Here is a 16959-nt window from a genome sequence, read left to right on the forward strand (position 1 = left end):
AGGCATGCGTCTTGTGCAGCTTCTTCCCCTGGGGACCCTCACAGGAGGGGTTCATTTTCGTTTAAAGTCCTCATGATGTTGCAGTCCCCACAGTTTGTTTCTTCTGTTTTTGCTCCTCAAAAGGAGGGGGTTCTCTTTTGAAGAACATTCTTCAGATTCTGGGTCTGAAGGTTTAGTTTATTTTTCACAATCTGACTTGCCTGTAGCTTATGAGTATTAGGAGGATGACACTGTCTTTCACTTCCTCTCATGTGGAACTCATCATTGGCAGCACAGTTTACAAAATAATGCACTTCATATATTAATTCAGAAAGCTTGTGAGTCGAACATAAAACAATGCTTCCACAATGTTACTGTAAATCCATCACTACTTACAGAACTGTATCCTTAATTGAATCACTTCCTTGAATTTGCTTAATATAACTTTTATTGTAAATGCCTTCCTTACCCAGTGGCAAATATATCGAGGCAATGGACAGATAAAACTTTTTGTTTGTTTTGTTTTTTAATCTGCCACCTTGACCTTCTGTGCAGTCATCTATACCAAACTTGAATGACCACATACATGCTTTCTATCTTTGATAACATGGCAAAAGTGTTTTCCAGTATTCCAGGTGCAGACAATAAGCCTTCCTTATGGGATATACTCAGCTCATCCTGTCAAATAGGGAGCCATTCCGTTAAACAGGGGCATGACACGGCCATTCCATTGAACAGGGGCATGCCACGGCCATTCCATTGAACAGGGGCATGCCACGGCCATTCCATTGAACAGGGGCATGCCACGGCCATTCCGTTAAACAGGGGCATGCCACGGCCATTCCATTGAACAGGGGCATGACACGGCCATTCCATTAAACAGGGGCATGACACGGCCATTCCATTGAACAGGGGCATGCCACGGCCATTCCATTAAACAGGGGCATGACACGGCCATTCCATTAAACAGGGGCATGACACGGCCATTCCATTGAACAGGGGCATGCCACGGCTGATGTTTCCTCTGTGGCAGCTGCTACGGTTTCAGTTCTCATTAGGTATGCCTGGCTCAGACTCTAGTCCCTTCCTGATGATGTCAAAGTAAACTGCTTGATGCATGTTTAGGTAAACGAAGGATAAATAAATAAAATGGTAGCTTTTGGCACCTCTTCTGTTGAGATTTTCCAGCAGCTGGAGGAAGGGGAATAGATAATGCAAGGCTTTTAAGCCGCTTTTTCTCTCCCCATATTTCTGTTCAAACCTTTTTGTTCTAAGTAATTAAATTGCTGTACCAGTCTATTTGTAGTAACCTTGGTGCTCTTCTTCATTGGCTTCTGCTGAACATGAGCTCTCCCCACACTATCCCCAAGTTTCACAAGAGCAACCTGTCAAAATCTCAGCCTTTTTTCCCAAATCACAAAAGCTTTCTTAACAAAAATGTAAGAAATATTGGGAGGGCAAACCCAGAATCTAAGGTATCCTTTATTGACAAATACTTGATTGCTTTACTATCTTGTACTCCCTTCCCTGCCTCCCCCGCCTCAGCCAACCTCTCCCAAACTGGTAAGGAGATGCTGTCTTCCCCTTTGGAAAGCAATAACATCACATGCTTAGATTTTGGACATAAGAACGGATATGGACTTCACTAGAATCCTTCTCCATTACTGATACTTTTCACTCGTGTGCCTCCCATGCACTGACCAATCATACACTGCTGTCTTATGCGCCTTTTCCACTAAGTCGCTTCCTGTAATGCCATCACTATAATCCCTAGCTAGTAGTATTTCTTCTCCTCTGATACATCTATCAACCTTTCTTTTTTTTGCCCCTTACCCCACCCATCAAGTCCTCAACACTTCCAGTACCACTCCCTCCCCACCCTCTCAATTCCTAAACACCTAACTATCCATTTTCTAAATATTCAGAGGCTTGTTAATAAAATCTCTGAGCTTCATACCTGGATAGCCCATACACTCCCCCCTCACATTCTAACCCTATGTGAAACCTGGCTAAAACCCCATATCACAAACTCTGAAATACTTCCTCCTAGCTGTAACATTTACCACTCTGACAGACCTCAGAAAAGGGGGGGGCGTGGCATAGCCATCCTCTACTCTATCTCAACCTCTCACCAATTTCCATCTCTATTCCCAACTTCCACCCAGATGAAGTAATTATCCTTAATTGTCACCCTAATTCTCAAAAGAAGTTTGCCATTGCCTCCATGTATATCCCCCCCAGGCAATAATATCCCATCCCTTGAACATGTCCTCTCCTGGTTTTCCCATATTATTCAGTATGAAACCCTTATCCTTGAAGATGTTAACATTGAATGGACTAAACTACTAAATGACTTTTCACAAATGTGTATTAACCTACATGGATTCCACCAACTAATAACATCCCCCACCTGCTTACACAAGACTTCCTCTTCCTAGTCTGCTATAGACTGGATCTTGACAAACTTCCCCCAACCTCTACCACAGCCCGTGTACTTCACTAAGATACCTTAAGCGATCATCTTCCCACCTCCATCCAAAGAGACACTGCTCAACTACCAAAAACACACTCCTACAGGGACTGCTGTAAAAACGTTAACTTCAGTGCCACCTTACTTAATCTCTCCCGCACTTCTCTTCAGTGGTTCACTAGTTAGCTATCCAATAGACAGCATGTCAGATGGCTCTCTTCCTGCTCTCCCTATCTTGCTATCACATCTGGTGTATGTACCCCAAGGCTCCATCCTGGGTCCCCTTCTGTTTAACATTTTCACAAATGATCTCCACACAGCTTGCAAACAATCTTCCCTAATTCAGTATGCTGACGATTCAACATTCATCTCTATTTCCAATAACATCATAGACCTCCACACAGTCGCTCAAGATGCCTTCCTTTCCACTGAAAAATGGCTAATTCCTATTGCTTGTTATTAGGTTATTGTATCATTTTTTTCTTCTGGAACTCGTGTAATATTATTGTACCATATTTCTTTTTTTATTCCTGGCACTTGTGTATTATAATTGTTTAAATGTGTGTATTACATTTGTATTGTAATTTGTCTGTATTGGAACTTTTCTCCTCTGGTCTCCACTGAAAATGACCTTTTAGCCCAGTTGAACTAACCCGGTTAACAAATGTCAAATAAATAAATAAAATAAATAAAACTTTTGCAACTCTTTTACCCTCAAGGTATTTACAGTATAAACTTCACTTTGTGGTTAACTTTATTCTTTTTTATATTGTACCACATATGTGTAACTCTCTATTTACTTATTTGTGTATTATGTGTATCAAAGGTAATTGTTGTCTTATGTATTACATATAGTTTCATTGTGGAGCTTTTCCCACTCAGCATCTACTAAAGATGGTTTTTGCTCAGTGTGACTTTCCCAGTCATTGACAAAATAAAATAAAAAAAATACCTCCAAGAATTCCTCAAGTCCTCTCATATCCACATCTTGTACTTCCAATTCTTTTTATTTTTTTTTTTTTATCAGGGGGTATCAGTAGAACCTGTTCACCCTCTTCAGATAGAAAAAGGACTTTATTCCAGACTTTTCCTAGCCTCAGGGGAAGAGGGGCTCTTGAAGGCCAGTTCTGAACTTAGTCCATCTAAATACCTTTCTAATGCTTCCAAAACTCAAGATGTTAATCCTCCAAAAGCCTTTTCCTCTTATCCTCACTTGAGGATTGTTGCCTTGGATCTGAAACGCGCCTACCTGCCTATCCCTATTAACACAAATCACATAAATTTGTACGTTGATATATCATTTTCAATTTACTGCTTTGCCTTTCAGTTTCTCTACAGACCAAACACATTATTTAAAATGCTTAGCCACTGTCATAGCTTTCTGTCATCTGCAAGGTGTCCAGAGCTAGAGAATTGTGGGATTCAGACACTTTATTTCAAGAAATTCTTAAGTGTATATACACTTCACTACCAATCTGTTTCTTCAACTAGGATTTACTCTGAACTCTACTTAGGAATCGTCTTACTCTGATGTTTCTACAATGTTTACTGCATGCATATAGAACCGTGGTGTTCCCTCCTCCAGAAAAGGTTCAGTTTCTTACACTCTGCTGCCTGTCTGACACATTTTCAAATAACCTCAGCAAGGGAGGTTTTGAGAGACCTGGGTCTTATGGCATCCACAATTCAAATTGATCCCACATGCCAGACTTCATATGAGGAATATTCAGTGATATCTCAAATTAATATGATCTCAACAGTGTCATCCTCTTTCTTTTCCAATCCCTTTCTTGCACTTCGTGAAGAAATAACTGATCTGATGTCAATTTTCATTCTATCCTCAACTTATGGGTTTGGAGCCGATCCCTTGGATCCGACTTGGCTGTTACAGCAGCTTGTGTTAACCAAAATCTTAAGCTTCTTCCTTACCCATAATGCACTCTTCCTAAGTACCTCAGATTTTGTTTGCCACTATTCATGTTAAGACATGGTGGCCAGTTGCTCTCAAGGAGATAAGTGAATTTATTTGAATTCAGATCTTCTCTTCTCTTTTAAGTACTCTCTATCTTTAAGCTTAGTTTATATCCCTTAACAAGCGATTGTTTTTCTTGCTATAAATTCCCGTTCCTTTTTTGTACAAAAGTTCCTCTGAATAGTATTGCTAGTATTCTTCCCCTTTACACTTAGTGTACCCCATTTTGCTATTGTTGCTATTCCCCACTTTTTCAGCTTCTTTCTCAACAAAAAAATAATTGTTTTCAATTCTTAATTTGTTTTCCTGCCTTAACTTTTCTTTTTAGTACGGCAGATGAAAACGGGCCGACTTGCTTTAAAAAGTGTGGGAAGTGTGATAGGACCATGCCTTATTCTGACTTGCATACATTGTGTGTCTATTGTTTGGGATCCCTTCACCTTCAAGAAGATTGATCTATATGCCACATATTCAATGTAGAGCTCTGGTTGAATGCAAAAATAAGCCGATACTTAAAGGTCATCTTCCATCTCCGCTTTTAATGTGTATTTGTTAGTCATTTCAGCTTTTCTGCCTTTTGATACTCCTCTTCTCTCATGTTATGAGGTCAAACAGTTTCTTAAAAGAGCTCACCACATCAGACCTCCAGGGAAGCATATCCCACCTCTTCCTTGGGCCCTGAATTATGTTCTTGAAGTTAACCTTGTCTCGTTTTATACCAGCTTCTTTTCTTTGAAACATATGACTTGAATGATTGTTTTTGTTGGAGACTTTAACATTTGACACGAGGCTTTGAGTTAAATTCCCTCTTGTCGTCCTCCTTTCCTAGCCTGTCATAAAGATAGGGTGAACCTCAGAATTAACCCTTTTATCCCACAAGTTGTAAATTGTCCTTTTATTCAATGTTGCAGTATTCTTTGCATATGGATTGTATTCCACCCATCGTCCCAACGTCCGGCCTGCATGCAAAAGCTTATAGCCACAGCCCACAAACACAAGCCAGGCACCCGACACCAGGAGGTCAAATAATACACTAGATACTCTGCGAAATGCGGAATGAACACCTCTTTAATCACATAAACTCACCAAACTGTGTCATTTTCGTCCAGCGTGGATGTGGGAATATATAGAAAATTACAGCTGTTTGTCTTTGTAACATCTAATGAAGTCCACACATTGGTCGAAAACGGGTTCCTGGCTTGTTTGTGGTTGGTTTACTGGTTCTTTTTGGGCACCTCTGCCTTCTTTGGCTTTTGTGCTTATAGCCACTGCCAGTACATGGGACGTTGCACGTAGGTATGACAACGTCAGCCCTAAAAGAGACATCGGCACTTACCATCCTCTGAACACTTTTTGCCACCATTCGGAAAGGTTTACTCCTACGGTATGGTCTGTGGTTGTGGTTGGATTTCTTTGTTCTGCCTCCAGCTGCAGATAAGTACCCTGTTGGGGATTTATAGTTTTGCTACTGCCATTTGCTGTTGTTCATGTGATCCAGGAAGGACAAGTTTAGATGTGGAAGGCAGATTACACAAGGATAGACACAAACTTTGTCTGTTTTGTTTGTGACTGTCACAATCACCATTTCTGTTCTATTTATCAGGCCTTTGTGCCTAAGACTTTGCAAAGCTGTCTTTTAGCCTAAAACCTGTATCTGGAAAATCAGAGACTCAAACGTCTGGCTAAGGATGTAATGAAGGGTTCGGGGGGTCCTTCAACAGTGCCGAGTTTGAAGAGAAATGTAGGCAAGCTACAACCTGAATCCTCTTGTGCTGCACCTGCCTCCTCTGACATTCCCCTTGAGGTCAGTGAAGACCCACTGGTATGGTTGGAGGTCTGGTCTGCTTCTTTGGCAGGTACCTCTGCAGAAGCCATTAAGAGTGTGGATCCTAGCACGTCCGAGGCCATGCAGAGAAGTTCAGTTTGGGCGACTTGGGGGAACTGCGGCTTGTTCTAATAAAGGACTCTGGGACCGCTTCTGGCCCTCCACCTAGGGATCTATCAGACTTAGGCCTACATCCGACCTCTGTTCTCTGGTGCAGACACCCATTAAAAAGAAACAAAAAACTAAGCACCTGGACATTCCTTCCACTCCACAATTACACTGGGATGTATTTTTACTGAGTCTTATTAGAGCCTGATGGCACTGAGGCCTACAGCTTCTTCTTTTTTCCCTTATTCCAGTGTTCACCTTTTCTCCAGTGTTGGCTTCTGGGTCTCAGGGCTTTTCCTCTGGACAGGCTTTGAAGGTGCAGGTCCTAGAATCTGACTCCAAAGATTCCTCTTCTAATGAATTCTCCCTGGCATACTCCACCCAGATTCTTCCTCTCTGGAATTTGCTTCTCCTGAGGAGGAGTCTAATGGGGGCGATTTCCCTGTAGAAGAGCTTTCTTTTGGGCAAACTGTTAATAAGATGAGGGAGTTTTCCCAAATTTCTAAAGCACAAAAATGTTACTATGAGCTTCTTCAAATGGAACCCCCTGCACCCTCTGCAGTTCTGCCTGCTCTTCCTGCTTTCTTGCATACTTTTGCTTCCACTTCTAAAATCCCTGATTCCCAAGAGCCCTGACCGATTTTGTAAGGTCCCAGTTGACTGCAAATTTCTTTATAAATGTCCTGCTGACCCAGCTGTGGTCTCTCTTGCTCCTGACAAATGTTCTTGTTTGTCTCCTTCTGCTAAGTTGCTTCCCTCTGATAAGGAGAGCAGGATTTTGGAAAGGCTAGGTAAAAAACGTATATACTCTCACCTTAGTTATTAGGGCTATTAATTACCAGACGCACACATCTAGGTACTCCCTGACTTTGCTTTCTCAGGCATCTCGAGCTTCATCCAAATTACCCGACTCGTATGTCAAGTCTCAGGTTCTCAGTCTATTGTCTGCATCTTCTCGAGTAGTTAGGCATTAAATTAGTTGCAGCTATGATGCAGTGGAGGTTTCTGCCAGGGCTGCAGCCTCTGCATCTGTTCTTAGGAGACATTCATGGTTAAGGCTCCAGTCATTACCTGATGACATAAAGGCCAGACTGCTTCGTGCTCCTTTAGATAATTCTGTGCTTTTTGGTTCAGCTGCTGCAGAACTTTTCAAAATTTGCAGAAAAAGGTAAAGGAGCTCCAAGATTTAATACACTTGCATGTTTCCCCAATCCCCAAATTCCACAAGAATGTCCCTGCCAAGACTTCGTTTGTCAGAAGACCTGCTTGTTCTGCCTCTTTTGCTTCTGCAGGATCTAGGTCTAAGAAATCTTCTAGGAAAGCTCCTCCATCAAAATCAGCTGCTCTTGCAACTCCTACTCAGCAGCTTTCTCAGGCCAGACTTGGCTCTCTGTGACAAACAAGCTTTTCTTCCAAGTCATTTGCCTCTGTCTCTTCCCTCAATCTCTCTCTCTCCCCGCCTTTCAGCCTGGATGGAGGTCACTCGGGATTCCCGGGACCTTTCCATCATCCAAAAAGGTTACTTTATGACTTAGAAGACTATACCACCATTCCTAGGGATCCCTCAACCCCCTTCCAGCCAACATCATCTCTTCTCTCAGTTATAGCTCAATTCTTTCACCAAGGTACAATCCAAGTTGTTCTTCCAGAACAAAGAGGGACGGGATTTTACTCCAGGATGTTTCTTGTCCCAAGAAAGGATGGTCCTTGGAGGCCTATGTTAGATCTCTCACATTTAAACACCTTCCTGAAAGTGCCCTCTTTCGAATGCTTTCTCTGCAAATTATTTTTTTCCTCTGGTTCCTCCAAACCCCTCCTTGGCTTCTCTGGAGCTCAAGGATACTTATCTACACATCCAATTTTCTCTTACTACAGAAAATTCTTAATTTTCTTGGTGGGTTCTTTGTACTTTTAGTTCTCTGCCTTACCTTTTGGTCTTTTCACTGCTCCAAGGGTTTTCACCAAGTGCTTGGCTCTAGCCATTGCCTCCCTGAGGATTCGAGGTATTCAGGTTTACCCCTGTCTACACAGCTTTTTTTTTTCTTGCTGACAGCCTGGAATCCTCTAAGGTTAAACCTCAAATTAGCCATTCCCTTACTTCAGAGGTTGGTGTTCACTGTAAATTTAAAAAAATCCTGCCTTATCCCCTACTCAGGACCTCATTTTTCTAGGATGCAGGTTCAGCACATACCCGATTATGGTTTTCCTTCCCTCAGGCAAGGTTTTCTCTCACAGGCTACATGGAGGCCCTTCTGTCTCTTCCATCCATCTCGGCCAGGGAATTTACTAAGATTGCTCAGATTCATGGCTTCCTCGATTCCCATGATCTCTTTTGGAAAGCTGCACATGAGAAAATTTCAGTCCCTTGCCTGAAAACAGAGCTCCTTTGGTGGATCCAGCAGCTATTTCAGAATCCAGGCCTTCCTCTTCTCATACCTCAGCCTTCTGAGCAGCTCTTCACAAATGCCTCAGATTTAGGTTGGGGAGCAGCCTTTGCTTCCACCAAGATTCATGGTCTTTGGTCCCCTGCTCAACAGAGGGAGCACATTAACATCTGGGAGATGAGAGCCTTGATTCTGGCCTTGGAAACTTTTCACCCTCTTTTCTTGCCAGGTCCTTTGAAGATTTTTACAGACAATACCACTTTCCTGTGGTAAAGAAATAAGCAGGGCAGGACCAAATCTTACCTTATCTGTCGTCTAGCTCTTTTGGCATGGGAGTTGGCTATCTAATACAGGGTAATTCTGCATGCTGTATACCTCCCTCGGTTAAGAATTCAGTGGCAGATACATTAAGCAGATGCATGACACAGTCCCACAAGTGGATGCTTCACAGAGATGTGTTCCTGGATCTAGTTCACTGGTGGGGTACTCAAAGTGGATCTGTTTGCCTCCCTTCAGCACAGACAATTTCCCCTTTTTTTGTGCCAGGCTCCCTCACCCTCAGGCTTTGAAGGTGGATGTCCTGTCTTTCTCCTGGAAGGGGATGTTTATTTATGCATTGCTCCCTTTCCCCTAATTCAGAAAGTCCAACTGAAAATTCAACAGTACAAACCAAAAATCTTGTTGGTGACCCCCTTTAGGTCAAGACAGCACTGTTTCCCTTTTCTTCTGCAGTTAGCCAGGGGGCCATCACCACAAGTTGCCTCACCAGTTGGACCTAGTCAGGGACAAAGGGACCTTGATCTGTCCACATCTGTCAACTCTACAGTTGACTGTCTGGGTTATCAACATCTGATTCCTTTCAGACACCTGTTCTCACAGGATGTGCTTAAGGTTTTGCAGGAGACCAGAAGACTAATACTAGAAAATCTTACATTTTCAAATGGAAAACATTTTCTATTTGGTGCCAGAAAAGAAAGCTAGACCCACTTTCTGTGGACATTCCAACAGTGCTTTCTTACCTGTTTAAATTGCTCAACAGTGGTCTCTCTTATTCCTGTGAAAGTCCATTGCTCTGTTCTGTCTGCTTGTTTGCCATTGACACTTCCATTAGCTTCCAGACTGGAGGTTCAACTTTTCCTTAAAGACGTCCTACACATGAAACCTCCCAGGAAAACCATGCCTCCAACTTGTGATCTCAACTATGTTTTAGCGAAGCTTACTCAGGCTCCCTTTGAGCCAGATACCTCTGCTTCTCTTACGTTTTGCACTTGGAAAACAGTGCTTCTCGTAGCCTGGCCTTTGGCTAGAAGGGTTTCTGAGATTCAGGCTTTGATGGCTTCCCCTCGTTTCACAAGGATAGTGTGTCTTTGAGAAATAACCCATTTTTCATGCCTAAGGTGGTGAAAGAGTTCTCTTGATCAGTCCATTCAACTTACCCACCTTTTTTCCTTCACCTCAGTTCTCTAGTGAAAGGATTTTACTTTCATTAGATGTGCATAGGCAACTCAGATTTTACCTAGACAAAACAAAATCTATTAGCAAGTTGGCTCAACCATTTGTGTCCTTTCATCCTAGGGCCTTGGGTTTGCCTGTTTCCAAACATTGCTTCTTGGCTTTCCAAAGCTATTATGTTTTGCTATGACTTTCATGGGAAATCTCTACCATCCCGTGTCAGAGCTCAGTCTATCAGATCTGTTGCTTCATCAGGTGTCTTCTTTAAAGGTCAGGATATCCATTCCATTTTGGACCCTGCTACTTGGTCGTCTGTTCATACTTTTACTAAATATTACAAGTTGGACTCTGTCAAGATCCAGGGCAGGATCTGTTAGAGCAACTTTGCATGGATTTGTAGAAAATGTTTCTTCACTTTCTTCCTCTTCCCAGGTTTCCTTCTGAGCTTTTGCTCTCTCCCATGTGTAAAGAATACTGCAACATTGAATAGACGGACATAGAATAGTTGTGTAAAATCTTACCATAACCATAGATGTCCTTCTCTTCTATGTTGCAGTATTCTGTCCCACCCGTCTTCCCCCTACAACTTGTTCTCTCCAAAGATGACTACCTTTTTTGTTTGGCCTTTGGACTGTTCTCCTCATGGGGCTAACTTATTCTGTGGATGGTGCATGCAGGCATCCCTTTTATGGCTGATGCTGTCAGTACCTACATGCAACGTCCCACGTACTGGCAGTGGGTATAAGCTGTTGTATGCAGGCCAGACATCAGGTTGATGGGCGGAATATAACCCATATGTAAAGAATACTGCAAGATGGAAGAAAAGGACATCTATGGTTATGGTAAGATTTTACACAACTATTCTTTCTCTGAATCAATCCAGCCATTCTCCTTGCCTTGCTTCCCATCCCGCAAAATAAAGAAGATTTATTAATTTTTTGGATCTCCACAGGCAACTGTGATTCTGTCTAAAAAAGATGCAATCTTTATAAAGGAATTTTACCTACTTTAACTCTTGAAGGGGGCAGAGTTGGTCATCCAGTCTTAAAACATTTCTAAGTGGGTATCCATTTACATATGTTTTTGTTACTTATTCTATGGTAAACCTCTTCAAATACTAATCAAAACTAATCCCTCACAAAACATTAAGAACTCTTTTCAAAAGCCAGAACTTGTTTTTGGCATAACCATGCTTCAAGGTTTGTTGAACTTTACTCTTTTCCTTTGACCCCCCAGTTTTCTTAAAAAAGCTTTGGGAATCATCCTGTAAGTGAGGAACAATGCATCCTTGATCTAATGGACATACAACAGTTGTGTAAAATCTTACCATAACCTAGCCGTTTGAGTACATCACTGTTTCAGTGTATACACCCTCCTTCCTTCCACTTGTTTTCTCCTTTATTCCTGGGTTAAGGTTGGTCTTCCTGAGTTTTTCACTTTTTGTATATATGACTGTGTCACTCTTCTCTTGTTTGTTTTGTTTTTGCCTCAGTCCTATTCTCTGAAGCAAGAAAGCGCTGAGGGTTTTCATGCCTTTATAATCCCTTGAGTACAAGCAGACAGTCTCCTGCATAGGTTGAAGATCAGATATACTTTGTGAAAGGAAGGTGCTTAAGCTGTTGTAGATTAGCCAGTCTCACTGAATCCTCGGCAGGATGTGTCCACAAATGACAAATACTGCAACAGTGATCTGTTTGACTATGTAATATTACAGTAAGATCTTACACAGCTGTACTTGATCCTCATCTCTGTCGCTTTTCTGTGGGGAATTTTCCCACTTATTCAACTCAAGCTCCTGGCTCTATAGTTATAGCGCAGTCCTCCTAGATGTTAGGAAGATCATCAGGTTGTGCTTTCTGCTTTCACCGGTCATCAGGTTGTGCTTTCTGCTTTCACCGGTGACTGGATTCCTATTCCACTGCTGACAAGGTACGTGAGGATGCTGTACTCAAGTGCTACCCTTGGCTTTTGATATTAAACTGTAATTCTAATTTGTTCAGCTTATTTGACATTAGATTGGTGTAAAAAAAAAAATCATGGTACTTTTGAGTTTTGGGCAGATTAGCCCTAGTTATTGTGGATACCACCATGAGTTTCCATTAAAGATAGGGCATAGTTCTACCAGGACTGACTTTATAAAGCAAATGAGGCATATCAATACATTTGTTCACCTTTAACCTGGTGGAAAGAGTGGCTGAAAAGCGTTATGCAGTGGTTTATTCATTTGTCTGGTTAGTGGATAATTGTGACTTATATTCCTTTGAATTTATAGCATTTCCTTCACTAAATGTCATTCAAGATGTTGAATAATAAACTTCCATGCAACTGGCAGAGGCCAAAACTCCCTTTCAAGAGAGTTCACATGATTTTCGTTTAAAATGTGAAATATGACATGAGCATTTATATGAAATATTAATTCAGAAAGTGTGTGACTAAAACTTAAAGCAGTACTTCTACAATGTTGATGTGAACCCATCACCACTTGCAGAACTGTAACCTTAACTGGGTAACTTTCTTGAATTTGCTGAATATAACTTTTATTTTATATGGATGGGAATGTTTAATCACTGTTGCATTTGAAGATCTGTCAACATTGCTGACACTCCAGGCTAATCGTCTGGAGTTAGTGGACTGCAAAGTCTTTTAAGGTATATTTGCCATATTTTGTCTTGCATCAAGTATACCAGTGTGAAGCATTACTGCTCAGTTGTACTTTCACTTTGCTTTCTTTGCCAAATTTTCTTGAACAGAGTTGCATATGATGGTCACTATCCTGTTGATTGATGGTTTTAGACCTAAAGCAAACCTTAACTTATTGCTTCCCTAGGGTCAGGATTTTAAAATGATATCACTGTAAGTGAGGAGGTGCATTTTAGTACTGTTTCGTATACAGGTTTCCTACCAGTGTGACTCTGCTGACTGGGAGTCACAGAATCCTGGAGTAGAAGTAGACACTTCTTGGAATTTGTTGCAAAGGTTTAAGAAGCCCAGCCTTACATTTCCATAATAGTTTTTAGACCTTGTATTTTGCATATGAATAACCCAGAGACTAGTTGAATAAGGTTATGTTGGGTCATTTATACATTTCCATTTTCCTTAAGGGAGGGAGTGCTAAACCAGGGGCAAACTTGCAGTTATCCATTCAGTCGTCCAAATTACATTTGAATAGAATAAGAGAAGTGTGATGATGAGAGGTATTGCCAGCTATGCCAGGAGAAGTAAGGGCAGTGGATGTGTGACATATGCCAGCACAGCTAGCTGAATTTTGTAAAGGATTATATGTCATTTGTATGCCATACATATTTGTAAAGCTTCTTGTGTTGAAAAACGTATTTGTAAAGCTGCTTGTGTTAAAAATGTACCAACAGTGTGCCCTGCTGGACAGAAAAAGAAATATAGATGTATTATTGTAACTGAATTAAATGTATATGTTTTAACAGAGGATACTGGAAGAGAATAGGTTAATCACAATCCAGCTGCAGCTAACTTTGAAAAATGTTCTGAAATTAAATTACTGGGCCTAAGCTATAAAGATTTTATCTTACAATTCTCAATGCAGCCAGAGACAAGAAGTCTGTACTAGGAAGCTCTCTGTATTGTCTTTGGAGTGAACTAATTGCTACTTAGGTTTGAAAATGTTTTATGACTTCCAAAAGCTGCTTCAGAGCTTAGCAAGCTCTGTGTGTGTATTATTGATACGTGCTAAATCCTGGCAGTTTCTAGCAGTTGGGGGTGGCATGGGAACCAGAAGTCAAATGACCAGATGCATGCAGTGCCATTCTGTAATCCCTCACTAAAATGTTTAATACTAGGTGAGACTGAAGTCTTAGAGCAGTCTGTTTTTGTAATTTGACAAGGAAGGACCCCTCACCTACTTCATCTTGCCTTGCTCTAGTAAGTAACCAGGGAATAAATAATTCTTTAGATCAGTCAGGAAAATATAGTGAGATAAGTTAAGTATTTTTCTCTAACTGTCTAAACCTGTCCACCTGTGTTATTTTTAATATTTCCTGTGTCTGAAACTCTAGTGTCTACTGTAAGTAGATATTTGGTATTTTCATGTTCTTTTCTTATTTATTATTAAATATATTTAAATTTTTCATTGTGACTGGTCTTTTAGAGAATACTATAATCTCTTGAGAGTACTTATTTATATTTGGTGACAGCTCTGGTTGCTCCTGGAAGCCTTTCTGTTGGTCGTACTACCATTTGTATTAATAGTAATTTCACTCCGTATAATTAGGTGCTCTTGCAAGAGTCTGAGTAGCTGGCTTTGGAGTGTCTGGTGGAGATGTAAATACCTTATAGTCTGTGCAGAAAGGATCATAGCTTAATAAATCTGTGCCAGCTTTTCCCAGGTGTGTGTGTGTGTGTGTGTGTGTGTGTGTGTGTGTGTGTGTGTGTGTGTGTGTGTGTAAAAATCCAATTTTAAAGTGTGTGCGTGTTAGCTGTTTGGAGTAGGGACACGAAGCACTGATTTCACATTGAGAGTAGTGGAGAACTTGGCTTGGACACTCAGCTGAGGTCTCAACTCTATAGTTGTGCCAGTGAGAGTCTTATTGGGGACCTGGATGGAGACAGACAGAGAAAACCAGACCCCGGACTGAGTGTATTCCCTGGGTGATATTAAGGGAAATTGTGCTTGATGCAGAGAACTGCATCTGGAAATACTGGGTGTATCCATTTTTGCTCCAAGTGAACTTCCCTTTCCAGTGTCAGTGGTGAGGATTCAGGCTCCTTGATTACTGGCCCAGCGTGGGGATGGCACAAGTATCTTATTGTATGTGGAGCAAAATACTTTTCCATAGCAGTAGTACTCTCTATGATATATACTTATCCCTCCAACATACTCCATTTATTTTGCAAGAGAAATTGAGCAGGTGTTTGATACCATTAGTCTTGCTAGTATGTAGTAGGTCTGACAGCACAGAGACCATTTAAGTTTTATATGCAAGATACAAGTCACTTCTTTGTATCCTGTATGATACTGACAACAGGGACAAGGCTTTGAGATGTTCTGATTATTTTTTTTTATGATTTAGGCCCTTGATATTTTTAGTGAGTGTGCTGTGGTCATTCCAGTTTGAGCAGGTACTTATCAAAAAGGGGCATTATATTCAGTGGTCAGCCTAATGAGTGCAGTGGGAAAATTACATCTCTGGATCCAGATGCAGTACCTTTTAGATGCAAGCTGTGCAGTGAAAATGGACTTCTTTAGAACAGTAGATACTTTAGAACAGTATATACTTGGTGATCAAAGGACTTGTTCATTGCTGACTTTGATTCCAAGATCTCTCACTATACGTTTTCAGGGGGTGTGTTGTTAATGTGATAGTTACACCAGAGGTCATGCTTTCCAAAGGATGTGGTTATACACTTCTTGGTATTTAGTTTGTCTGTGGTTTTGGCACCTTTTGTTCAGGAGAGGCCATTTTGTTGGATGTTAGTACCCTCTGCGAAGTTTGACTGTACCAACTTTAAGTTGTATTGAAAGGTTCTCTGAGTAAAGCGTGTATTACTTTAGAATATCTAGGTACAGTTATCCCTATTGAAAATAGTTCTATGTTTTATTGAAAGGTTCTTTTAGTAAAGTGGATGTTCCCGTGGAGCACCTTGGTACCAGTAGTTATCTGAATCACTTGCATATTTTGTATAAGCTGTAGACATGAAAGATGGCGCAATGATGGACAAAACTAACAGCTCACATTACAGTAGTTTATTATAAGCAAGTTTGATTTTCTTTTTAAGAAAATCGAGTCATTGAATGAGAGATTGCAAGAATGTATGAATATCCTACAGCAGAAGGATGAGGCAATCAGTAAATTAGAAGAACTGGTATCGTACTGGGAGCAGAGTTCTAAAGAATATGTAAGTTTATTTTATTTCTTAATTACTTTCTGAATATGCTGTTTAAAACCTAAATGCAAGCAGAGAAGTGATGTGCTTTATTTTTAATTTGCTTTTCATCATTGTTGCATGTCCTTTCAGTAAACAAGATCTGGTTTATATACTACTTACCCATGTCTTTATTTTCTTTTAAAGTCAAGAAGCTGTAGCTTCCATACCTGTGGAGACCAATGCACGCTCTCAAGTAGGTTCCTATTAGAACCACGAAAGCTTGAAATTTCGAATGGCATATGGCCGACACCATATCGAAATTTCAAGCATTCGAAGGTTAAACGTAACGGCGCCGTTCAGTGGAGAATGGGAGAATTTCCCTTTTCTGCACTGAAGTGTGATCTCGGACTTAGTAGATTTAAGTAGGGGTTGTGTGGGGGGTACAGGGGGGCTTTCCCCCCTGCCTGCATGCACTGTTAAGGTAAGTTTTTTGTTTGCTTGTATGTTTATATATATATATATATATATATATATATATATATATATATATTATATATATATTTTATATATATATATATATATATATATATATATATATTATATTCGAAGTTTCAAACTTCGATCATATGTTGTCGAACATATGGGATTCGAAGTTTGGAAACTTTGAGTATGTAATATAGACCCTCTTAAGTGAGCTGACATAAACGTGGGGTGTGATGCAGTCTTATCTCTCATGCTTGTGCATATTCTTTTCATTTCTTCTCAGAGTGTTTCCTCTCCCCACTTGGCTGAAGAATCTTGTTACTGCCTGTGTAGTTAGATTTCAGCTTTTAGTGGGCCCTTTTCTTCAAAGAAATTCATTGGGTACATGCCGTATTAGTGTTCTTTTTTGCACAGCACTGCATTTATTTATTTTTGATACTGCAATATT

General features: G+C 40.7%; 1 protein-coding gene across 5 annotated transcripts in view; it reads left to right on the top strand.

Annotated features, from left to right (window-relative positions):
- The window catches only part of KIF20B (kinesin family member 20B), a 1912547-nt gene that overhangs the window by 841610 nt on the left and 1053978 nt on the right, over nt 1-16959 (top strand). For all 5 annotated transcript variants that reach the window (XM_044056921.1, XM_044056924.1, XM_044056926.1 and 2 more), the window contains exon 18: nt 15939-16058. In XM_044056921.1, coding sequence (XP_043912856.1) covers nt 15939-16058 — 120 coding nt within the window. The remainder of the gene's footprint in view (nt 1-15938; nt 16059-16959) is intronic.

This window comes from Protopterus annectens, chromosome 14.part0 (genome assembly GCF_019279795.1).
Source record: "Protopterus annectens isolate FY-2018-M chromosome 14.part0, PAN1.0, whole genome shotgun sequence".
Classification (NCBI taxonomy): domain Eukaryota; kingdom Metazoa; phylum Chordata; order Ceratodontiformes; family Protopteridae; genus Protopterus; species Protopterus annectens.